The 24,329-nt window shown below is 31.5% G+C and overlaps 1 protein-coding gene across 5 annotated transcripts in view; it reads left to right on the top strand.

Moving 5' to 3' along the window:
- Tusc3 (tumor suppressor candidate 3) overlaps positions 1 to 24,329 on the top strand; it is a 317,327-nt gene that overhangs the window by 51,100 nt on the left and 241,898 nt on the right. For all 5 annotated transcript variants that reach the window (XM_078031095.1, XM_078031092.1, XM_078031093.1 and 2 more), the window contains exon 2: positions 8,999 to 9,168. In XM_078031095.1, coding sequence (XP_077887221.1) covers positions 8,999 to 9,168 — 170 coding nt within the window. The remainder of the gene's footprint in view (positions 1 to 8,998; positions 9,169 to 24,329) is intronic.

The following is a 24,329-nucleotide window of genomic DNA, read 5'->3' as shown; positions in this document are numbered from 1 at the left end:
ACAGATGTTTAGGTTTTTATCAGATTTTGTTAAAATCATGCTTTTACAAATTTGTAAATTGCTTGGGTCATGGCAAAATAATTTGTGAATTAATATGTGGTATGTCACAGTTTATACATGAAACAAGTTCCTTGGATTAGAATTGCCACTTTCAGGTTGGTCCTCATGTGTATTGAAAATATAGAATTGTCATTGTCTATCAGTAACAATATGTTGACATTAGTGAAGTAGTAAGGGAAAAATTTTAATTTGACTTAGGTTTTATTTGTCCCTTTGTTTAAAAAGGACATTTATGTAGTTAACATAGTTGTACTCTTACTATTTCATTGTATATTTCTAGTATGAACCATTTGAGATAATTCAAAAGTGTTTAGTCAAAGATACATCAGACTAATGGACTGCAGCTTTAAAACAGGGAAAAGATCTTGAGGCAAGATGTATAGAAACTGATTATTATTCTCTTTCTGGGTAGAAAGTGATATAAAAATAGATAATCTATAGTATAGGAATAAATGAATACTCCAAAAAAGTACAGGTCTTATTCTTTTTCAGTTTTTTACTAGTGACTAATTTATATTTCAGAAGTTTATAAATAGTGATATATATTTTTATATAGTATTTACTCCTAGAAATTTTCATATTATATATATTTAGAATATCAATTTTACTTAATAAATTAAAAAATCTCGTGTCTTAAAACTGCCAACCTCAATTAAAGAAATGTTTTACCCTCCTCTATGTTTATATTGTTGTTGTAGGTAGGATTTAGAAATACTCCTGGAACTTGTACTTCTAAGATTTCATTCTTTCTCTTTCTTTTGTTGATTGTGCTGGGAATCAAACCCAGGACCTTGCTGCATGCTAAGCACACACTCTATTACTGAAGTACATTCCCAGACCCTAGTTTCTAAGAAAATTTAAGGAGAGGGGAACTCTTAATTTAGTCACACACTACTTTGGTATCCATTATGTCCTATGGACTTAAAAAAAATCTAGAGCTACAAAGAAGACAAAAGATGACTCTGGCAGCCATACAGTTAAATTATGACACAGTGTGGTAGGTGGCCCAATGGAGATTTCTGTAGAGGAGAGAATGACAGCCTGTGTGTAAGGCATTTTATGAAAGAATCTTTGAATGTATGATATTTCAGTTTGAGTCATTTAGGTCAACAATAAATTTACATTGGGAATAGTATTAGTAGAGAAGTGAAGTGGAGATTTTCTTTGTGTAGGTAGTACTAAGCTCGGTCAGTAAAAATAATGCCATTTTTTTTGAGATCCATTAAAGCAATAGCTTCTCAACTCTAACTTTATGATAGTTATTCAAGGGACTGATTAAGAAAAATTCTGATTTCAACTCCCAATCCATTACACACTAGGAGAAGTGGTATAGGTGGAGGATGAGGGAACAGAGGTTAGGACCAAGTGGTGATCTTGATTTTTATATGTCAGGTAGCTTTTATTGTATCAGCTTGCAGCTACTAAAAGTTTTCAAACAAGGCAGGCTCTAATTGTTCTCTTGGTCTTCAGGCTGTCTGGTATCTTTTTTCTTTGTTTTTGTGTTCTGTTTCCTCAACCTTTTATACCTTTTAGGGAAGTTGGGGCTTTAAAATCAGTGTACCTTCTAAAGAGGTGTACCTCTTAAATGAGAACTTAATCGCTATTAAATTTTGAGAAATATAAAATCATTGAGGGTAGGGACTAAGCCATATTTACTCTTGGACTTAGGTTCTCATTCTATGACTGGTACACAGTAATTATTATTTTTTAAGTTAGGTAATGCTGATTACTTCTCATGTAAATACACACACTCTTGGAACTGTGCTTCCATTATTTCAGAGCATGCATTAAGAATCATTCTGATGATTTCCCAAAAAGTCTATCAAGATCTGTTGAAGTAAGAATTTTGCCTGATGGATTTCTTTTTTTTTTTTCTAATCTTCATACTATTTGGGAAACTTCAAAGTAATTCTATAGTTTTAAAATTTTCTATTTTAAAGCAACACTAAACTATAATACTCAATCTGAATTTGTAGCACAGAAGTTTTCATCCCAACACAGAAAAACCAGTAGTCAAGTTTTTGCATATTAAAATGTTTATGCAAATAATGTGGTTTTATATTGCATGCCTTCCTTTTACATTATGAAATAATTTTAGACTCAGAAAAGTGTTACAGAGCACCTAGCTGCCTTTTATTGAACTTTTCCCAAGCTTAACAATATGCATAGTAGTTAAAAATAAGTATTGTGTATATGTACTAATATGTAATAGTAAATCTCACCATTTTATAAAATATAATGCATCAATAAATTTTTTGGAGAAAATAAAGTAAAAAAATAAGAATCAACATTAGTTCATAATTAACTAACATTTAGTCCACATTTCAGTTTTACTAGTTTTCCACTAATATAATTCTCCTGTTCAAGGACTCAAGGGAGGGTACCACATTGCAATAGTTGCCATGTAATCTTAGTCTTCTCTAATCTATGACAGTTCCTCAGTTTCTCCTTTTCCAGGAATTTGGCTCCTTCAAAGAAGATTCATCAGTTATTTTATATAATGTCACTGCATTTGGGTTTCTTTAATATTTTCTTGTAATTAGATTGAAGTTATACATTTTAGAAAAGAACTCTACCCAGGTAATCTGTTCTTACTAGTAGATCATGTGGAGAGTGCATGAGGTTGATAGGTCTTACTACTGGTATTGTTAAGACTGATTTTTTTGGATAAGGTAGTGTTTACTGGTTTTCTTCACCATTACAGTACTACTTAAAACTTCATTATTAATGAACGTCTTGGGGAAAATAGTTGAGAACTATGTAAGTATTCATTTTCTCCTCAAAATTTAACCTAAACTTAAAATCTTTTGGTAGGTATTATTGTGGAGTTATGATGATATTCTGCTTTCTTTGTTGCTTCTACATTGACTGTTTGTAATTCTTCTGTAAGAGTTATCCCTTATTCCCAGTTTTGTACTCATGTAATTATTTATCAATGTAGGTCAGACTTGTGGATACTTATTTTATTCTATGGTTTAGAATTTAATGCTTTTTGTCATTTCTCTTGTTCTCAAAATTTTCCTGCTTTAGTTATTGGGATTTTTCCCCCTGTCTGAGGACTTTCTTTCTTTTAATTTATTTGTTTGTTTGTTTGTTTATTTATTTTTTACATACATGACAATAGTGCAATGCATTACAATCATAATTATTCATTCACAACACCATTTTTCATAACTATGTAAAGTATGTTCACTCCAAATTATGCCATTATACATGAGTTCTATTATTATTATTATTATTGTTATTATTACATTACAATTCTTAATACACCTTATTCCTCTTCTTGGACTATATCCAAGGACCTAAAAACAGCATACTATAGGGACACAGCCACATCAATGTTTATAGCAGCACAATTCACAATAGCTAAACTCTGGAGCCAACCTAGATGTCCGTCAGTGGATGAATGGATAAAAAAATATGTCATTTATACACAATGGAATATTACTCAGCAATAAAAAAGAATAAGATCATGGCATTTTCAAGGAAATGAGTAGCTTTAGAGAAGATTATGCTAAGTGAAGTTAGCCAGTCCCCAAAAAAACAAATGCCGAATGTCTTCTCTGATATAAAGGGGGTGACTCAAAATGGGGTTGGGAGGGAGACCAAGGGAGGAAGATTACCTTAATGGGGATTTTTTAATACTGGTTTTTGGCCCTTTGACTTGCCTTTTTTGAACACTTATTTAGTTTCTGTTACCATAAGAAACTACCATAAATTCTAATCTTCTGTCAATTTTCTCTGCTTCAGCCTTTTAATCAACCATGTCTTCAGAGAAAACCCAAGTTCCTTTTTAAAAATTTGCTCTTTTTAGTTCTATATGTCAGTATTTATACAAATATGGAGTACATCTTTCATTCTAATTAGGATCCCAGTCTTGTGGTTGTACATGATGTGGAGATTTACTGTGGTGCACTCACATATATATAAAACTTATGTCAGATTCAATCCACTGGCTTTCCTATTCCTTTCCCCCTCCATTCCCTTTATTCCATTTTGTCTAATCCACCTTGTTCCTTTTAATGAAGAATGGTGTTTAGAAACCAAGGTCTTAATGTTAGGTGTGCTGTCCGTGTGCCAGTGTTCCTCAGCTCTGTCAGCAAAATGAGCTAGGAAATAGATGTATACAAATTTGTTTACCCATTCAAGTTGATACTTATTTCTGTATTTGTTTGTAAAATATAGATATTCATATTTCTATTTTAAAAGCCATAATTGATATAGATTCTTCCAACACCTATCCAAAATGCAGGATTTATCTTCACCTTCTTTATTTGTAAATTCTTTTCTGATAGTGATAAATCTGGCACTCCTTATCTGGCATTTACTTATTTGTTCAACTCTGTACTCATGGAATGATAGATATGTAAATCCATACCCCTGCAAGGAACAAAATAGCTTTAAGTATGTTTTTGTGTACAGTTCTTTTAATTAATTTTTTTTTTTTTAGTTGTGGATGGACACGGTACCTTTATTTTATTTATTTTTTAAGTTGTGCTGAGGATAGGCAAGTGCTCTGCCACTGAGCTACAATACCAGCCTCTGTACAATACAGTCAGAAAAATTTGTGAAGGCTTATATTTCATCTTGGTAAACCCCACTCCAGTTCTGGTTAATCTTTTTTTTAAAAAAAGATCCTATGTACAATAAAATTTATTTTTGTCTTGTATATTTCTGAGTTTGAACAATTGCATAGTCATGGTTATACCTCCAAGTTCATGAGACATAATACTTCATTTCCTGAGATGCTATGTTTTGGAAGATACTTAAAATTCACAGGAAATTTTTGTGTGAATTTCTGTGATATTCTCATCTGGTGTATATATAGTGAGATTAAGAGAAAAATTTGTTTGAATAGGCAACGTGAATAATAAGAGAGATTTGGAATGAGATTTTACTTCCTAATGTACAATTATTTGATATTCATTGTGGTGCTAGAACATAGTTTTTTTTTATGTTTTAAAGAACTGAAATTTTTCTTTTTAAACAGAAATAATTCAAATCATATAATTATATGTATTTTAAATCTATTTATTTATTTTAACTATTTTTCCTGGCTATTCTAATAGGTATATATTGATATCTCATTATAGTTATAATTTGCCATATATATTTTTATATTTATAAATATTGCTTATATGTATAAACATTACACACACATACACACACACACACACACACACACACACACACACACACAAAGTTTTCTCCTGTATTTTACTCTGTGTCTTTCCTTGTTTCACCTATAAGCAAAATGAAGAAGATTTAGAAGAGAAAAAATTTTATCCTGTTATTGTTTTCTTTCTGGTTAATCTGGAAAGGTTTTCATGTATTTTTATCATTTCTCTTGAACAAGTTGATTTTAATTATATTTGTAAGTAATTAATGATAAAAGACATGGGATAATGGAGACTACATGAAGAAATTTGGAAAATGTTCATTTTTGCCAGAAAATACTGCTAATTAAAACATTGAGATACCATTTTCACTTATTAAGATTGAGGTGTATACATGCATGTACGTAAGAAAGAAAAAAATGGGAATGAATAAGGGGCATTGTAATATATTAATACATTACAGATAGCATTGGATTCTCACACTAATAATGTTTTGTGGCAGCACTGAGTATTCAGAAATGTTAATATTGGATCTGTTGGACAGTGCATGATGATGGACCTTTTTTTTCAGAGAGAGAATTTTTTTAATATTTATTTTTCAGTTTTCGGTGGACACAACATGTTTATTTTGATGTGGTGCTGAGGATCGAATCCAGTGCCCTGCGAATGCCAGGCCAGCACTTTACCCCTTGAGCCACATCCCCAGCCCAGATGGACATTTAAAAAAATATATATATTTTCTAGTTTATCTGTAATAGAAAAACAATATAATTGGACTTCTTTTCAAGACATTCTTTTATTTTCAAGACATAATTGTGTAAAAGTTACATTTTATACAGATTTTTGATATTAAACATGATTATGTACCCTAAAGTTAGAGCACAGTGCTTGCAATCTTTTCTTAAACAAATATAGTGTTGTCTTAGAAGCCAATTATGAAAGTCAAAATTATTTACTTACCTCTACCACTCAAGGTTAGTTGTTTTTGAAAAATTTTGTTTATATTTCCATATTATTATTAAGCATACATAGCAGAACAACCTATACTTAGTGTTTGACTTAGTTTTTTTTTAAGGTTATGTTTTCAAATTATGTGTTCTAAAGAAATCCTCTTCAATACTGTTGGGAGACAATTCTCCATGGATCTCTCCTGTTTCTGCAGATTCTCTTGAGTACAAGCATTTACATGTTTTTTGTTTTGCCAACCCTTGATAGATGGAGATAATGTCTTTCTTAGCTAGAGGGTGGATTTGCTTCCTGCCCAGGAAAATGGAGATAATTTTTTTCTTTCAAGGTGGTCTGGCTTGTTTACTAGCAGTCCTTTTAAAAGATTTGGGTTTCCTAATTATTAAGTTCTTCCACTAGGACGTAAAATCATTACTGTTGCATCTTTCACCCAGGCTGCTCTACACCATCCCTTGGAATGTAATTGACAACATGAAGCTCATGTTGACTATTGTGCCATAAGAGATAGCTCTAATTCAGGATATTGTTTCTTCTAGCCCCTATGAAATTATGGTTGGCTTCTTTGATAACTTGTGAGTAAAATCTTTGAGCCAGTATAGTTATTTTATGTTTTGATAGACACATATTGGTGAAATTATGTATTTTTAAACATATTATTGTAGGAATTCAGAGTGGTATGTGTAGGTTATTGTAGGAATTCGGAATGGTGTGAATGTGTTAGATTATTATGGGAGTTCAGAGTGATGTGTGTGTGAGTATGTTTAATGAGAAAACTATACTAAAATAGTTTAGGAACTAGATTATTTCTTAACATCAGTTCCCTCTCCTTCTATTAATGGATGACCCTGCTCAGTTTCTAGTCTGGAGAGTCTGTCTTTGCATCAGTGGTCACAATTCCTATATATTTAAAATATGAAATTTGGGCTGGGGATGGGGCTCAGTAGTTAAGTGCTCCAGGGTTTACTCCCTGGTACCAAAAAAAAAAAAAACAAAACTAAAATATGAAGTTACCTAATGATATTGGCTTGCTGAATTATAGTAAAGAACAGTGATATAATACTTATATTTTTAATAGCAAATCCTATTAAATATATACCTGTTTTCTGTAAATTATCCTTAATATGGAAATTACTCTTGCATTTTTCCACAGATATAAAACTAAGAACAGTTAGTAAAAATTATTTTATGTAGTTCTCATTTTGGGGTATATTAATGAGAAAGAACAATGTCTTCTAAAATATTCTTTATTTTACTTTATTAAGAGGATTATTTTACTTTGAAAATATAGTATGTTCACAGGCAGAATTAACACTCTTTGACAGTTAAATATAACTAAATCTAAGTAATTAGTTTGTTTTGACTTTAGGATCAATTTCTCTTCTTGCCTTTAAAAAACTATGTCATTTAAAAAACTTAATAATCACCCTAGTAATTAGCCATAATTTTTCTTTTTCATGCAGTTAGTATGCCATTGTATGCTTATCTGAATGTTCCATTTCTACAAAATTACTAATTTGAGTACTCTGCTCTTTGGCCAGATTATTTTTCCTCCTCTTTGCCCTCCTATTCCTTTTGATTTGTCTTTTTCCTTTGCTTGGGTGGGTACATAGCACTAAGATGTCTTTTCTTTTCTTTCCTTATATTCATGCCCAATTTCTGAATGATTCATGAGGGAACCAATCCTCACTGAGAGGGGAAGAGAAAGAGATTGCATTTTTCCTGAATTCTGTAGTAGAGCGTGCTTAAACTGTGCAATTTAAGCCTTTCTCCTGATCACTAGTATTTGCATGGTTTTGCAAGGGCAGAGAATTTTTCTTATCAGATACAATACTGTAGAATTCTTTCTTAGACTTTTTCAGGTAAAATAAATGATCAAAAGACAAGAGCCTTCTCTATAGAAGCTAGAGTGCTACCTTCTCCCTTTGACCCCATCTGAACAGGATGTTATTAGTACCCCAACCTACAGAATTATATTACTCCCAGCCTCTCTGCGAGGACCATGTTATTCAGTATTCTGACTTTTATCACAGTAGATTAATTTTTCTTGTTTTTGACCATTTATAATTAGTACTATATTTTGTGCAGTTTTAGCATTGTGTTTATTGAGATTTTTCCTATGCAATTGTATGCAAATATTTTGAAGAGAAATTTATAGTCAGATGGAGGCTTCCCTTTTAGACTTTGCTAGTGAGAGTGGTAAAGAGACCACAATTGTTATTAATTTATTTTTTTGTGGTGTTTGGCTGGATTACAGGCGTTATTATTTTTATCTTCCTAGGCTGCTCTTTTCCTTGTCTTTGGGTAGAGAGAGCAGAGCAAGCTTTACGTGAGGATTTTTTTTTTTTTTTTTTTTTTTGTGTGTGTGTGTGTGTGTGTGTGTGTGTGTGTGTGTGTTTTGGTCTGTATCCATTCACGTTTTAGTATTGTTGACTTCTCTAACATCTGGTCTGGGAATTATGAGACCAAAAGAACCTGAGGAACTCCTCATTCTTCAGGCCAAGCTGCCTTCTTTCTACCTTTCACAATCTTCTTATGTTTGTTTTATACATAATTAACAGGATTTTTAGCTCTGTTTAGTAGGGAATTAGGAAAATGTATATCTATGGCATCTTTATGGAAGCAGAAATTGAATTGTTTTACTTTTAGTATCTTTTTAAAATAGTCTTTTGAAGTCATTAGAAAAAGTAAAATGAAATATTTTATGCAATCTGGTCAGTTAACAATATATTCACCAAGAGAAGGACTCTGAACAGAAAGTAATTTATGATAAAAGATATTCTCAGTGTAATCTGTTTATATTCTAAACTGAAGAATTGTAACCCTGTGTAAATTTAAATTCCTGTGTTTAATTACAGAATCTTTTGGCTGAAAAAGTAGAACAGCTGATGGAATGGAGTTCTAGGCGTTCAATCTTCCGAATGAATGGTGATAAATTCCGAAAATTTATAAAGGCACCACCTCGAAACTATTCTATGATTGTTATGTTCACTGCTCTACAGCCTCAGCGACAGTGTTCTGTTTGCAGGTAATTTACATATTTAAAATTCTTAAAACTACTAACTCAGGTTTAGAATTGTATTTTATGAGTAATATGTATAAGAGAATTAAAGAATTGTTCATCATTGTGAAATGTAGCAGTGTGCATTCTAGTATATTCTAGAAAATGACTTTGATAGGCTAGTATTTCTTTATTATGGGCATATAAAATATCTATTGCATAGTTATGTATACAGTCACTAAAATTGATACGTTATCTTTAATTCCTGCATTTTGTCTTATAGATTGCCTCATTATATCTGTGGTCAATGAAGTAGCTCCCTTAAATATACTCTATTTTAACAATTTTATAGAGAATACTCTTTTTTTTTTCCTGAGGGAAATTCATTTACTTTTTGATGTCTCTGGTGATCAGCATTTTTTCCCTAGACTGTAGAAATATATAAATTGAAATTAATGAAATACTTTTTCAGAATGTATACACTGAAGAAAATTTTGGGCAAGCATAAATATGATGTATATGCAACAAATACTTTTTCAATTAAACTTATATTGAGATAATTGTAGGATCGCATGTACTAGTAAGAAATAATACAGAGATATTCTATATATCTTTTCTAGTTTTCTCCAATGATAGCTTCTTATAAATCTGTGGTGTACCATCACAAGCAGGTATTAGCATTGATAAGTCAAGTATAGAACACTTATAACATCATAAGAATAACTTTCTTGCTCTTTATAGCCAAACACACTTCCTCCTGTTCCATTCTCTCCTTTGAATTTCACCCTAACAATCATTCATTTTCCATTTCTTTAATTTTATTTCAAGAATGTTATGAAAATCAATCATATATTGTTTGACCTTTGGGGTTTAACTTTTTTACTTGAATAATTACCTCAAAATCTCTCCAAATTGTGGCATTTATCAACATTGGTTCGTTTAAGTATTCAGTAGTAGTTAATGGTGTGAATATTCTTTAGTTCATTTAACTATCCATCTGTTGAAGGATATCTGGGTTTTTTTGCACTTTTGGGCTTCAGACTATGTATATAAGGTATACATGAAATGTAAATGAGTTTCATAGTTAGGCTTTAGTCCTGTCCCTATATATCTCAATATATATTCATGTAAACATTTCAAAACCTGAAACCCAGTACACTACCAAAGCAACTTTGGATACTATGTCCTAAACATTTTGGGTAAAAAATACGCAAATTATAAAACCAGTATGAAAATTCACTTTATAGCTAATAGTGTTGAGTCTTTTCCGATGTTTATTAATCTTGTTGAACATGTTTTTGTGTGCTTATTTGTCATTTGTGAATCCTCTTTGTTGAAATATTTGTTCATGTGTTTTGTCTATTTCTAATTGTATTCCTACCCCTATCTTTGTCTGCTGAGTTTGAGTTCTTTATATATTTAGTTGCTATTCCTTTGTCAGAAATGTGGTTTTCATCTATTTCCCCCCATGTTGTTACTCCTGTTTTTATTTTCAGCACAAGGTTTTATTTGTTTTTTGTTTTTGTTTTTGTAGGTATTAATTTTGATGAAGTTCAGTTTATCAAATTATATTCTTGCTTTAGTTACCAAATTGCAGAAGTCTTTGCCTTGTCCTAGGTACCAGATATTTTCTCCTATTTTTTTTCCTAAAAGCCTTATAGTTTTTTATTTTAAATTTTGATGCAATCTTTGGGAGGAAGCATTTAGTCTTTTATCATTAAGTTACTAGCTACAGACATTTTTTTCCTGGATGGTCTTTATCAAGTAAATTCTTCTTTATACCTATTTTGCTGATAATTTTTATCAAAAATTGATGTTTTATTTTCTTATTCTTTTTGATGTCAGTTAATATAACTTTGTTCATTAGCATTGTTGGGGTAGTAGATTATGTTGATTGACTTTCAAATGTTGAACCAGTTTTTTATACAGAAGTTTGTGGAATATTATTCTTTTATGCATTGCTAGATTCTGTTTGCTAGTATTTTGTTGAAGACTTTTGTATCTTAGGTTAGAATAAAGATGGATCTGTAATTTTCACTTTTTTATGTTGTTATTTAGTTTTGGTATCAGGATAATTCTGACCTCATAAAGTGAACTGAGAAATGTTCCCTTCTCTTCACTTTTTAGAAGATATTATGTGAAATTAGTGTTATTTTCTTCGATTGCTTGATAGAATCCTCCAGAGAAATCATTTGGGCCCAAATATATATTTTTAAAAAGCTTTTGAACTACATATTCCTTCTTATTAATGTTTAAGGACAGTGTAGGTTGCCTTTCTTCTTGGCTGAACACTTTTCTTTTTAGGAACAAACACTTTTTAAATTTTTCTTCAGAAACAAACTCGTTTTTATGTTGTGCCACGACTCTCTACACTGTATGTTTATTGTAGACCTTTAAATCATTTTGGGGCTTTTAAGTCATTTTGAACTCCAGTGGAGACTAAAGTTATTAGTAACTGGTAATTGAAAATAGTTAGTTTTACACAAACTAACTTGCAGAAGGGAAATTTCAGTGTTCTGAAATTTTCAAGAAGGACATTATAACAAGCTAATAATGTATATTATAGCATGACTAGAAGTCAATAGATAAGATAGTGAAGAAAAATATTTTGAAAAACAGAACTTCAGATGATTCTAAGTATCAAATTTGAGGAACAGTGCCAAAATGGATATATAGCACTGTTGTTAGAATTGGACTAGCACATATAGATAGGGCTTTTATGCCTTAGGGATGCTGTAAGTTTCCTACTCAGACAAAAATACCACTGTAATAGGTATTTTGTTATAACAGTTTAGTTTTCATTAAAAAAAGGTGTTTGTGTGTCTGTGTTTGTATTTTGGAAAAATCATTTATTTGCTTCCAAAATTAAATGTTAATGTGGAAAAAATAAATTTAACCAAGGTTTTAAAAATAAATATATTGTTTTCCTGTTGTTAGTACTATTATGAAGAAATATTTGATTATATTTTCGTTACTGTAATCTAGAAAGATTTTATTATTCAAATACTTATTTCACAGTGACATATAATTGTATGTATTGTGAAAACATAGTCCATAATATAGTGTTAAATTGTACATGTTTTGGGTATTATTTTACTAGATTATTCTGTTGCTAAATTTGTTTTTCAATATAGACCCTGATTTTTTTTAATAATAGCTAGCTTATAAAACCTTTATTTTATTTCCATTTACTATAGCCTTTATAGTAATATACATTTAAATGTTAAATGTTTTAGAATTAGAAGAGAAAAAGATATTATTAAAAAAATTTAATTAATGGATCAAGGAAGGAACTGGGTTATTAGCAAAGAAAGCACAGGTGAAGATTTAGAGGCAGATAAAAAGCATGCAGCAGATTTATGGGCCCCATACCCATGCTTTCTGATTATATGGGGGTAGGCCAAGGAATTATTATTCTAAAACGTATAATCTTGACAAATCTAGTGTATGTAGCATTATGGAGAATGGGAAAGAAGCAGGTTCATGACTCATAGCTTTTATTTATTTTATTTCATTGACAAGCAATGGGAATGGAAAAGCTTATTTAATGGGATTCAATGTAACATTGAAAATCTTTATTGAAACTAGAATACATAACTTCTTAATGACAAATCTGCAAAATTAAATTGTTTTCTTCCTCTGTACTGAGCAATTTAGGAGCAAGAACCACTCTGCTTGGAAATCATTATGTTTGCTTTATGGTGTGAAGTAAATTAGGAAAATGTTCAGTATATATTTGAAATTGTGACTCTAGTTTCAAAGTTGTATTGGGGTTAAAAGGAAGCTGGAAAAAATAGAGCAACTAGTTGTGTTACAATTAAGTTAGATTTTTCAACAGGGTAGTGAAGAGGTTTTCCGTAGTGGTAAAGTAGGGTTGAAAATTAGAAAGTTCATATAAATGGTTTATGTAATAAATGAGAAATTGCTGAAGTATGATGATGGTATAGAGAAGCATGAGTTACTATGAGATTTTGGTAATGTCTACATTGTAAATTTGTATGTTGAAATTACTATGATGATATCGGAAATGGAGAAGAATAAAATTGAGCTATCTAGAGTATGGCTTTGGAGTACGTTAGATTAAGCTAATAAATTTATTTTATAGGGTGATATAAATTATAAAGGAGAATATTAAGTAATCATTATTGAGCAATGATCTTGAGTTCTAGGTGGGACCTATATGATACTGGGCAGAGTGATTCAAAGAGACCTTGAGGTAACATCTGAGATGAAAAACTAAAAAGGAGCTTTAGGAAAAATTCTTCAAGAAAATTATTTAAATTATGTGTCTGAATTATTAATTAAACATTAATAATTTTTAATTATTAACCAACCATCTTCCCAACAACCATCTTCCTCCCACCACATGAACTAAGTTTTTCTGGGTCCTTCTGTGTCAGTGGAGTTTGGACTATTTCTATAATACTGTTGTAATCTTTTATAATTATATAGAGTGTTTGAAAAGTTCATACCTATAATTTCAAAATATCTGCTTTCCTTTGTGAGAATTTTATGATTTTTTTCTTTTCTTTGAGAAATTTGCTTCTGTTCTCAAATTACACTTAAGATTCTGCAGTTGCTTTTCTTTGTTGAAAGGCTGGTGAATGCCTTGCCTTCCGTTTAAGTTCTTTTAGCAAATCATTCTGCTCTTCCTTCACACAGTCAGTTTATTCACAAATTTCAGAATTCAATTCTCACCTCTCTCAGTGTTAAAATCAAACTCCTTGGCCAAATAAAGTTGTTAATTATGACTACTCAGTACAATTCTCACCTCCCTTAAGTGTTAACTCCAAACTTCCTTTATCAAATTATACTGTAGGGAATATTCCCAATAATTGCTAAATCTTTTAAATTAAATTATTTTCCCATTAAGTAACTCATCTCCTCCAGAGTTTCTTACAGATAGGCTCTTTTAAGAATATTAATATTAATTAAGAAAAAATTCAGATGAGGGAAAATCAAAAGCTGTTTATAGAATCAAGCAAAGAACATGCAAAACCAAAATTTTGGTGATGAATTCTAGAAATTATTATATTTCCAGACTCCAAATAAATGAAAAAAATAGTAATTTACAAAGATATTTTAAAAGAATTGTGAAGAATGTATTACATTGACATATTAGATGTTAACTGGATAACACTCCCCACCCAGTTGAATAAAGTTTTTTCTATTTGTAAACTTTTGGGGGACTTACGTTAAGTCAGAAACATACACACACAGAATCTCTCTCTCACGTAACTTGTTACTCTGAAAGATAGATCCATTTTATAGATGAAAACATTATAATTGAGGGGTTATGTAATTTATGTGAAGTCACAAGCTTACACTTGTCAGTATTGGGATTTGTGATTCTAAGGCTATTAGATATTAATACTTTCCTTACATACATATATATTCATCATCATCTGTGAACCATAATTTATATCTTGGTCTCTGTTCTTCACTTATCAGTCTTAGATCAGGGCTCCATCAGCCAGCATTTCTTAAACTCCTAATATTCATGAAAGCTTTTGTTCAAGGAAGTATCTCTTAAATGGGACTAAGACATTGAATGTAACTAAAAAAACCATGTGGAAAAGAGCTCATTAACCTTTGGTTTCATTACAGTGAGGTCACATCTCTTATAGTATTAGATTCTAAAATTAACAGATAAGGTAAAAATCATGTATGGATAAAATTATCCTTTCTGTTACTTGAAGCACATACAAGTACATTATTTTATAAGTGGAAACATTGCTTATTGCTTGCTTAATCCTTAGAAAAAGGGATAATGATCATTACATTTTTTCTCATATACTTGGCTACCTGAGTAAGCTTTTTCACTTCTTTTTCAAAGACTAGAAAATACCTGTGTCATTCTCATTTTTTCCCCCTGTTTGATACATGAGAATTGTTTCAGGCTTCAGTGAAAAATGTAATATATAATACTTTATATAATGAAGCTACGGTTATTGCTGAATCTGTATTTTTTTATATTAAAAGCATATAATTTGTTTTGTTTTAATGTTCTTCTTAGGTGTTTCTTTTTTTAGATTGTATCATCCTCTTTGGCTGTTTTCAGGGAACTTCCCTGATATTGTAGCATTCCTGAATTATTTTCTGTTTTCTGAATTCTTTCAATTTAAAGTTTAACTTTAATCTTTCTACCTACCTCTGTAATTTCAAACCTACAGAAAATTGAAAGAGTAATATATAGTAGACATTTTATTTTATTCTTTATCAATCAGGGTTTACTAATTATTAACATTCTACCACTTTTGATTTTGTTCTCTTCATACCTATGTCAAATATCAGCAGTGACCCATGAGTTGTAGACATCATGGAATATTGCCCTAAAGAACTTTTAGTAATACATTTTAAGAACTGTAGCCATTCTTACACAATCAGAATACTGTTACAACTTTAAGCAAATTATCATTAATTCAGTGGTGTAATTTGTTGTATACCCCTATTTAAAATTTGGATTTGTCTCCAAATATCTTTTATAGCATCCTCCCTCCAGTTTGGGACCTTATGAAGGCTTATCTATTACCTTTGGTTGCTGTGCTTCTTTAGTTTCTTTTAATCTTCAACATTTTGTGCATTTAAAAAGATGTGTTTTTGCTTTAATGACATTGAATGCTTCTTTAAAAATATTTTTTTAGACATTAAGTGTTCCAAACTCTAGATTTGTCTGATTGTTTTCTCAACATTAGTTTCAGGTATGTTTTGGGGAAAAAGTACTATGGGAGTCACTGGTATATTTCATATTCTTTCATGTCAGGAGGCATATAATTTATGTTGTTCAGATACCAGTGTTGAGATTGTTCACTTGAATTATGTGATGGTCACCAGATCTCTTTGTTGTATGTGTATTTTTTCTTGTTGTAAATATTTGGGAGAGGCAGGTTGGCTGGGAGGGACAGTTCTTAGTTATCATGTGAAAACCTTGTTTCCTAGTAGATTTTTTTAAATTAGTGATTGTAACATCCATCAATAATTCTTGCTTGAATTTGATATTTGTGAAATGGGGATTGTTAAGTTGTCATTCCTTCTATGTTAATTAGTTGCCATGCATCTGTAAAGGAGAGCTTTTTGTAACTCAGCTTCTCTTTTGAGTATCCCAATTCAAGGATTCTTCTTTGTTCACCAATCCATTACTATGATTATTATTCTTATGTTCAAATTGTCCTAAATTTGGCCAGTGGGCATCAACACCTGTATCATGGCATTTTTGTACAAGAAAATCTAAGTAATTTATACTTTCTTTACAATGATCAATACCTTTTCTCAAGGAGTTGTGATTCCTCTTGGTTAGGAAGCATTATTTAAAGAAAGTAAGTTATGTGCTAGGTATGCTCATTCCTGGTGGGGTAGTGTCATTGTGGTCAGGCTACCATGGTATCCCCAGAAGAATGTCAAAGGCCCATATCATGCAATTGCTAGAAGTGGTTAGGTACAATGATGTTACCATTATGGCCTCTTTCTTCACAAAGTAAACACATCTAGGAAGCATTGTAACTTCTGTTTGAAGTTAGGATAGTGGAGCCAGCTGGCAGTGGTGGTAATCGGGGCATTATAGGTTCAATCAGCAGCTTCATAGCACTTGGTCTTATCAAATAACTGGTTCTTACTCTGAGCATCTTTGTTAGTGATCCATTAGTGATCATTGGACAGGTGCAATGTTTTTCCAGAAACAGAGATGTTTTCAAGGAGAGGCAGAAGATTATATGCATAGGTCATTTGCATTAGTTAATAATAAAGTAGGATAGTTTTTCAAAGTCAGCCTTGGTTAGGACTGAGATCTGTTTGGAGTTCTGCCCACTATACAGAACAGCTTGGATATTGCATAAGTATTTCTAAATCTGAACAGCCTTAGTAACCCTTCAAATGCTAGTGTATTTCAAATTAGAGTCATTAGTAAACCAGGAGTACACATTTTGGGGAACCTCTGAATTAGGCCCCACTGGGCTTTGTTTTAAGTGGCAGAGTTGGGGTTCCCCCAAGGTATAGCTGCTGCTATTGTATATAAAACTGAAAGGCTTCTGTGACCAGGTCAACTGTAATTTTTTTTTCTTTTTGTTTTGGCACGGAGGATTGAACCGAGGAACACTTAACCACTGAGCCACAGCCCTTTTTACGTTTTATTTTTAGACAAGGTCTTGCTATGTTGCTGGGGCTAGCCTTGGATTTGCAATCCTCCTTCCTGCCTCAGCCCCGACTCGGTGAGATTACAGGCATGTACCACCACTCTTGGCTAATTGTATTCTTAACTTTACCATTTCTACAAGCAAATTCTGTTTGATCCTTCACACTTAATGAGTTGACCTGTCCCAAAATTGGGATATTAGGCATTACTATTTGGGGTATATGTCAGGTGGATAGAAAATTCAGAAATCAAATGGGCACTGGTAGGTACAAGACAACTTATGTTGCCATAAGCTTGAGTGAGAAGATCTTTAGTTACAGAGACCTGTGGTTTAAAGAGGTTGTTGGTTTTGTGTGGCCCCAAAGACATTCCCAGTGCAACCTATTGGATTAGGACCCTGATTTATGGGTTATTAAAATAAGTGATCATGAACAATATTCAAATGAAATGTATACTCTTTTTTCAGTAGTTAAAAGAATACAGTCAGGGGTTGGGCATCCTTTTGGTGATCAAGTCTGAAGTAAGCAGTTTTTCTTTAACTTCGGAAGAAATTAAATGTTCTTTGCTGACATAATCCCAAGAATTTTTATTTGGCATGGTCATGAAATTGGTGCCAATTTAATTCTCTTAATGTGATTATGATTCTTTTTTTGCCCTAAGAGCCAAAGTATGCTTACAGTTTTTCACTGACAGCAAATAATTTTGTTATGCTATGTTTCACAGTTGACAATGCTTGGTCACCTTTTGCAGGTATACAGTAGGCTCTTTCAATGTGTAGATAAAGGTTTCCATTTATTTCCAGGAAATTTAATTGTATTACAGCTTAAAATATCAGTTCTGTTTCATTATTTTTTTTCCACCTCAGGGATTCAAATTCTCTGTTTAAATCTTTTTTTTGGTGGGGGGGACCCCATCTTTTATACTTACATGGACTTTTAAAATTTCATTTTGTTTTTTGACTCTTACCTGCTTCTAATTCCTATTTTAATGTACTTTATTATTTTTTTAGTCTATTCTTTGGGGCCTTGTAATATAGCTTTAATTTCTTCATCATACAGTTTTCTTTTTGCCCCTTTTCATTGTTATCCTGAATCTGATTAACATTTTTTTCTATTTCAAGTTTTTGAATTTGAATTTCTGATTAGAGTTTTTTTTATGTCTTCAAATGCTTTTGTAATGACATTTACTTTAGATTATTTATGTTTCAGTTTTCTTTCTGGTTTCTAAAATTTTTTAAAGTGGAAATGTTTTATCAACTGAAGAATTTTGATCCCCCCCACCTGTGATAGTTTTTTTATAGATACTGTTGATTATTTGCTGCTCCTTAAAAATATCTTAGACTAGAATAACAGTTTATATTTAAGGAGTATTGGGGGCTTACTGATTTCATAATTCAAATGCCCATTTTGTTTATAAGTGAAATAGTTTGAATGTAGCAAGACTTTTTTTTCCTTCTAGTAATTTTTCCTGTTAGATGTTCACTTTGTTTGCAGTGATATGTTCTGAGATAAATTTTGTTTTTCATAGGTCCCTTAATTTCCAAGACTTTGTTTTCTGTTTTGTCTATCACTAATCCTTCAGTGCATGTGTGCCTCTTATTATGCTGCCTCTTGTTCCCCCCCCACCTCTCTCTCTCTCTCTCTCTCTCTCTCTCTCTATCTATCTATCTCTCTCTCTCTCTCTCTCTCTCTCTATATATATATATATATATATATATACACACATACACACACACATACTCTTTCTTCTGTTACCTTTTAAAATTTACATTGAATAATTATACATATTTATAGAGTATAATGCAATACTTGATATGTGCATTGTGTAATGATTAAATCAGGGTAAAGCATTTCCATGTGTTTACAGATTTATCATTATTTATGTTGAGAACCTTTGGATCCATCTATTCTAGGTCTTTATAAAATATAATTATTGTAAATTCTAGTCACCCTACAGTGTTGTAGAACCTTGTAACTTATCTCTCCTGTGTAACTTTTATTTTGTTATCTACTTTTCAGCCTGCCTCTAAGTCCCCTCTTCTCAGTCGTCCTAAACTCTGGTACACACTATTCTGTACTCTACTTTTGTGAAATCAAACTTTTAGCTTCCACATGAGTGAGAACATAACAATATTTGTCTTTCTGTGCCTGTCTCATTTCATTTGACATAATGTCCTCCTATTCAATTCATGTTGCTGCAAATGACAGGATTTCATTCGCTTATAAAAGCTACAAATATTACACTGTGTATGTATTTTACATTTTCTTTATTCATTCGTGTACCAGTGGATACTATACTTACTGTTGATTTTGTATTTACTGTGAATATTGCTTTAATAAACATGGGAATATAGGTACCTCTTTTATACACTGCTTTTATTTTTTATTGAATATATACTCAGTAGTGGATTTTGTGAGTGTTCTATTTTTAAATTTTTGAGGAATCTCCATACTATTTTCCATGTCATATTAATTTATATTCCCATCAGCATCATATAAGAGCACCCCCTTTTCTGCATTCTCATCAGCATTTACTATTTTGTATCTTTTTAATTATAGCCATTTCTAATTGGAGTGAGGTGATGTCTCACTGTGGTTTGTGGTTTGTATTTGCATTTCCCTGATGATAAGTGATGTAGAAAATTTTTTCATTTACATGGTCACTAGTATATCTTATTTGAAAAAAATCTTTTCAAATCATTTTTTCATTTGTAAAATCTGATTATTTGAATTTTTGCTGTTGATTTTTTGAATTCTTTATATATTCTGAGTATTAATAACTTGTTACATAAATATCAGCATATATAAATATTGGCATATATCTTTCTTCCAACTTGTAGATCGTTCACTCTATTTTCTTTGTTCTGCAGAAACTTTTTAGTTTGACATAATGCCATTTATCTATATTTGCTTTTGTTGCCTTTGCTTTGGAGGCTTATCCAAAATAATCATTGGTGATAGTAGTGTTTTGATGTGTTTCCCTTAGGTTTTCTTCTAGGATTTTCATGTTTATATTTGGATGCATTTAGAGTTGTTTTGTGTATGATGAGAAATATATAGGGATCTAGTTTCATTCCTCTGCCTTTGGACACAATTCTTACAGCACTTTCTAGGGTATGTTTTTGGCACTTTTTATGTAGAGTTGACTGTAGGTGCATAGATTTGTTTTTTTGGCTTCTGTGTTCTTTTAATCTGTGGGCCAGTTTTTATGGCAATGTCATGCTGTTTAGTTACTGTAGCTTTGTAGTATATTTTGAGGTCAGATAGTGTGATGCCTCTAGCTTTGTTCCTTTTGCTCAAGATTGCTTTGGCCATTTGGGGTCTTGTGTGGTACCATATGAATTTTAGGACTGCTTTTTTTATTTCTGTGAAGAATGCCATTGGTATTTTTATGGGATTTCACTGAATCTGTAGATTACTTTAGGTAGTTTAGAAATTTTAACACTATCAAATTTTCAACCCATGAACATGAGGTATCTTTTCTTTTTGTTTTCAATTTTTTATCAGTATTTTTAAGTTTTCATTGTAGAAATCTTCTACTTTCTTGGTTAAATTTATTCCTAGACATTTTTTTTTGAGCTATTGTGTTTGTGTTTATTTACAAGATCCTTCCTTTACATTGTCTAATGGCCACTGTTATTTATCCATCCAGTATTAAACCTTTTTTCCGTATTTTCCAATTTAGACAAGTTTTTTGTCCTCATCATCTCGTCTCTTTCACCTCACACCACATTTCACCTCTGTTAGGCTCCTTCTTTTCCTTTTTGTTTTTATATCATCTCTCCATCTTATTTCCTGTTCTGGGGTTGGTTTCTAAAGTTGCAGGTGTGAATTTGTGAATTTCCAAACTCTTGTGTACCTTTATATTCTATATGATTCTCTTTATCCTCATTACATTATCAGCATGAAAACTTTTGTTCGTTCTAATAGAAAACTAAGTGGTTTGTAGAGGTTGTTGGTTGTCATTATCCTACAGGAACTCAGTAATTTTCTAGGCATATTATTAATCTTAGTAGGTAAATTTGGAATCTAACCACAAGTAAGGTAGTTCTTTTAGTAAAAATTATTATACTGATGATGATGAAGAAGATAATGTATTTATGCTAGAACACATGAAGTTTAGGGTTTTCTACTTCCTGTGGGCTTAGTAGAATTTTATTAAGTGAAGTGAAAAAGAATGCTTTCATATTGGCATATAAAACTCATTGAAGAGTTTTTTATTCTACAAAATAGTGTTTTATTTCTCTAAAAATGCTGCATTTATGAAAGTTATGACAGAAATGATATAGTTACTTTGAGAAGTATCATCTTGATAGCTACTCAAACATTTAAAATAAAGATAGGTGACTCAGCCACATCAACGTTTATAGCAGCACAATTCATAATAGCTAAGCTATGTAGCAAACCTAGGTGCCCTTCAACATATGAATGGATATAGAAAACGTGGTGTAAACACATGGTGTATTTGTCATAAAGAAGAATGAATGACTTTATAACATTTGCCAGTAAACAGATGGGTATAGAGACTATTTGAAATAAGCCAGGCCCCCAAAACCATAAGTTTAATATTTTCTCTCATATATGGAAGCTCACCCACAGCAAGGTGAGGGGTATAAGAATAGAAGTTCAATGAAGCAGACAAAAGGAAATGAAGGGAAGGCCAGGATGGGATGAGATGGGAAAAGGAAAGAGGGATGGGACAGGGAATACAGTGGAATGAATCTGACATAAATTTCCTATGTTCATTTATGAATATACTACTGTGAATCTCACCATTGTGTATATCAACAAAAATTAACTTAAAAATAACTATGAATAAATGGCAGAAGGATAAATAGAGCAAAGGGAGCAGGGTGGGGATAGGGTAGGGAAAGGAGAGATACTGGGGTCTGATTAGAACAAGATATATTCCATGCTTGTATGATTGTCAAACTGGATTCTATTATCATGTATTACTAAAAAGAATCAATAAAATGTCTAATTTTTTTACACTTTTATCCCTAAAGCTAGAAATGTTATGTACTAAATTCATGTTAATAAATTATACTTAATATTCATGTTATTTTGAGGCTTTTGTTCTCTCTTTTCAGTTTCAGAATGTTAGTCCTTTAACATATTAAGTAAGATAAAATATTTTTTATGATTTCAGACCTTAGTTCTGAAATATTTTCTCTTAGATACACAGACTTTTGCTCCCACAGGGATAACTTTACAAAATATAATACTTTTTCAAGTAAAATTTCTTCATATATATTCTTTGTCTGTGGTAGATTGGTATTTTTGTGAACAAAATACAATGAAGAAATTACTTGCTCGTTTTATGTCAAAAAGTATTTGTGCAGAAAAGAGTTAACATAGCAAGCCTGAAATTTCTGTCTTTAGACAAGCCAGCTCTTAAGGTTTACATTCGGATTATATATTGGAACTTGGAAATTATAAACTATAACCACTGTTTCTTAACTGATAGTGGAAGCTCTCTGTTCCTAAACTGTTGTTTAAACAATGAAGTTAATGCTGAACACCTGCTTTTCTTATGGGAGTCTGGAATTTTGTTATGTACTCGCAGAACGTGTCTGTATGACCAGCCTTCTTGGGCACTGAATCTTTAATAAGCCCCCTAGGTAGAATGTGTTTTACATATATCATAACTCTTTGCTAAAGGAATTAAGTAAGTCCTGTGTGACTTGGCAGGGAGTCACTCTGGGAAGCTGTCATCTAGTTCCCCTTAGACTTTGCTTTAGGCAACTTTTTTTCTTCGATGATTTTGCATTATATCATTTTGCTGTAGTAAATCTTAACCATGAATATGACTATATGCTGATTTTGTGAGTTCACCCACCAAGCATGTGGATGTTATTGGGGATCCTTAACGTAAATTTAATAATTCTGAAATGTTTCTTAATGCTCTTGTCAAGAGGTTAAATATTTAATATTCATTTTAGTTCTATTTTAATGTGTAAGATCTATTGAATAAAGTGGTTTTTACCTTCCACTTAGGCATCTTAAAAGGTATTAGGGGAAAAGAAATCAAACTATTTCATATAATCAGAGATTAGGCACTATTGCAGTGATATAGTTTTGTATCAATGTGGATATTTATTTTTTGTACCAGTAGTTAGTTACTGAGCAGTCACTATGTATGTAAAGATATTATTATGGTTACTAGGGAGATAATGGGAACAAAATGATCTGGCTGCAACTTTTGTTAATCTCAGAATCTAGTTGAAGTTTTGAACACTATTCACATTACATAGTTATTAACTTATAATAATCTAACTTATAAACATCATTAAGGAAAAAACATGGAGATTTATGAGAAGTCCCTTGTCATATCTCTTAACTTAAATGTATTATGATCTAACCAGAGGATTGCAGAAATGACTTTCTCCCAAATTACCAAGTGAAGTACAACTCCAAATAGAACACTTGGAATGTAGCCTTTCAATCACCATTTAAAAGCCCCCTGTTCCTACTGATGGGGAGAATCAGAAATCCCCTGTGTTTCTCCTTTGCTAGCAAATCTGTAAAACCTCTTTTTCCTTTTTCTAAAAAATAATAAAAAATGTATTATGATCTAGAGGATGTCTAGAAATTGATGAGACATATTAATCTGCTGCCATGCACTGAAAATGGCTGTGTGACTTATGTTCTGTATGTGTTATGGATGTGTTATATGTGCTCTATAGCAATAGAAGTTAGTTTAGGAGAAGGGATAAAGAGCACATTAAAAAATTCTGTACTGAGAATAAGTCACTTTATTGGGGAAATTGAAAACTTTGAGGTCTGGTGCAGAGAGTGAGGGAGAAAGTTTTAACTGGCTACAAAATTTTAAAATTCCAAATATATAGTAAATGGATTTTAAGGTAGATGATGAATACACCAAGATTTGCATAATCTTTGTCATTTTCTAAAGAATTTGATTTGTCTCATGCTTTGTTATTCTTGGGACTCCTCTTAATTATTAGTATTATATGCTTAAAAGAGAAAAATAAACAAATTTATATAACTTATCCAAGTTTATACATTATGAAGTGCAAAGCCTACTTACTATACAAGTCCAT

Source organism: Ictidomys tridecemlineatus, chromosome 14, assembly GCF_052094955.1.
Source record: "Ictidomys tridecemlineatus isolate mIctTri1 chromosome 14, mIctTri1.hap1, whole genome shotgun sequence".
Classification (NCBI taxonomy): Eukaryota; Metazoa; Chordata; class Mammalia; order Rodentia; family Sciuridae; genus Ictidomys; species Ictidomys tridecemlineatus.
The sequence above is the reverse complement of the archived record's forward strand: the minus strand, read 5'-3'. Positions and strand labels throughout refer to the sequence as shown.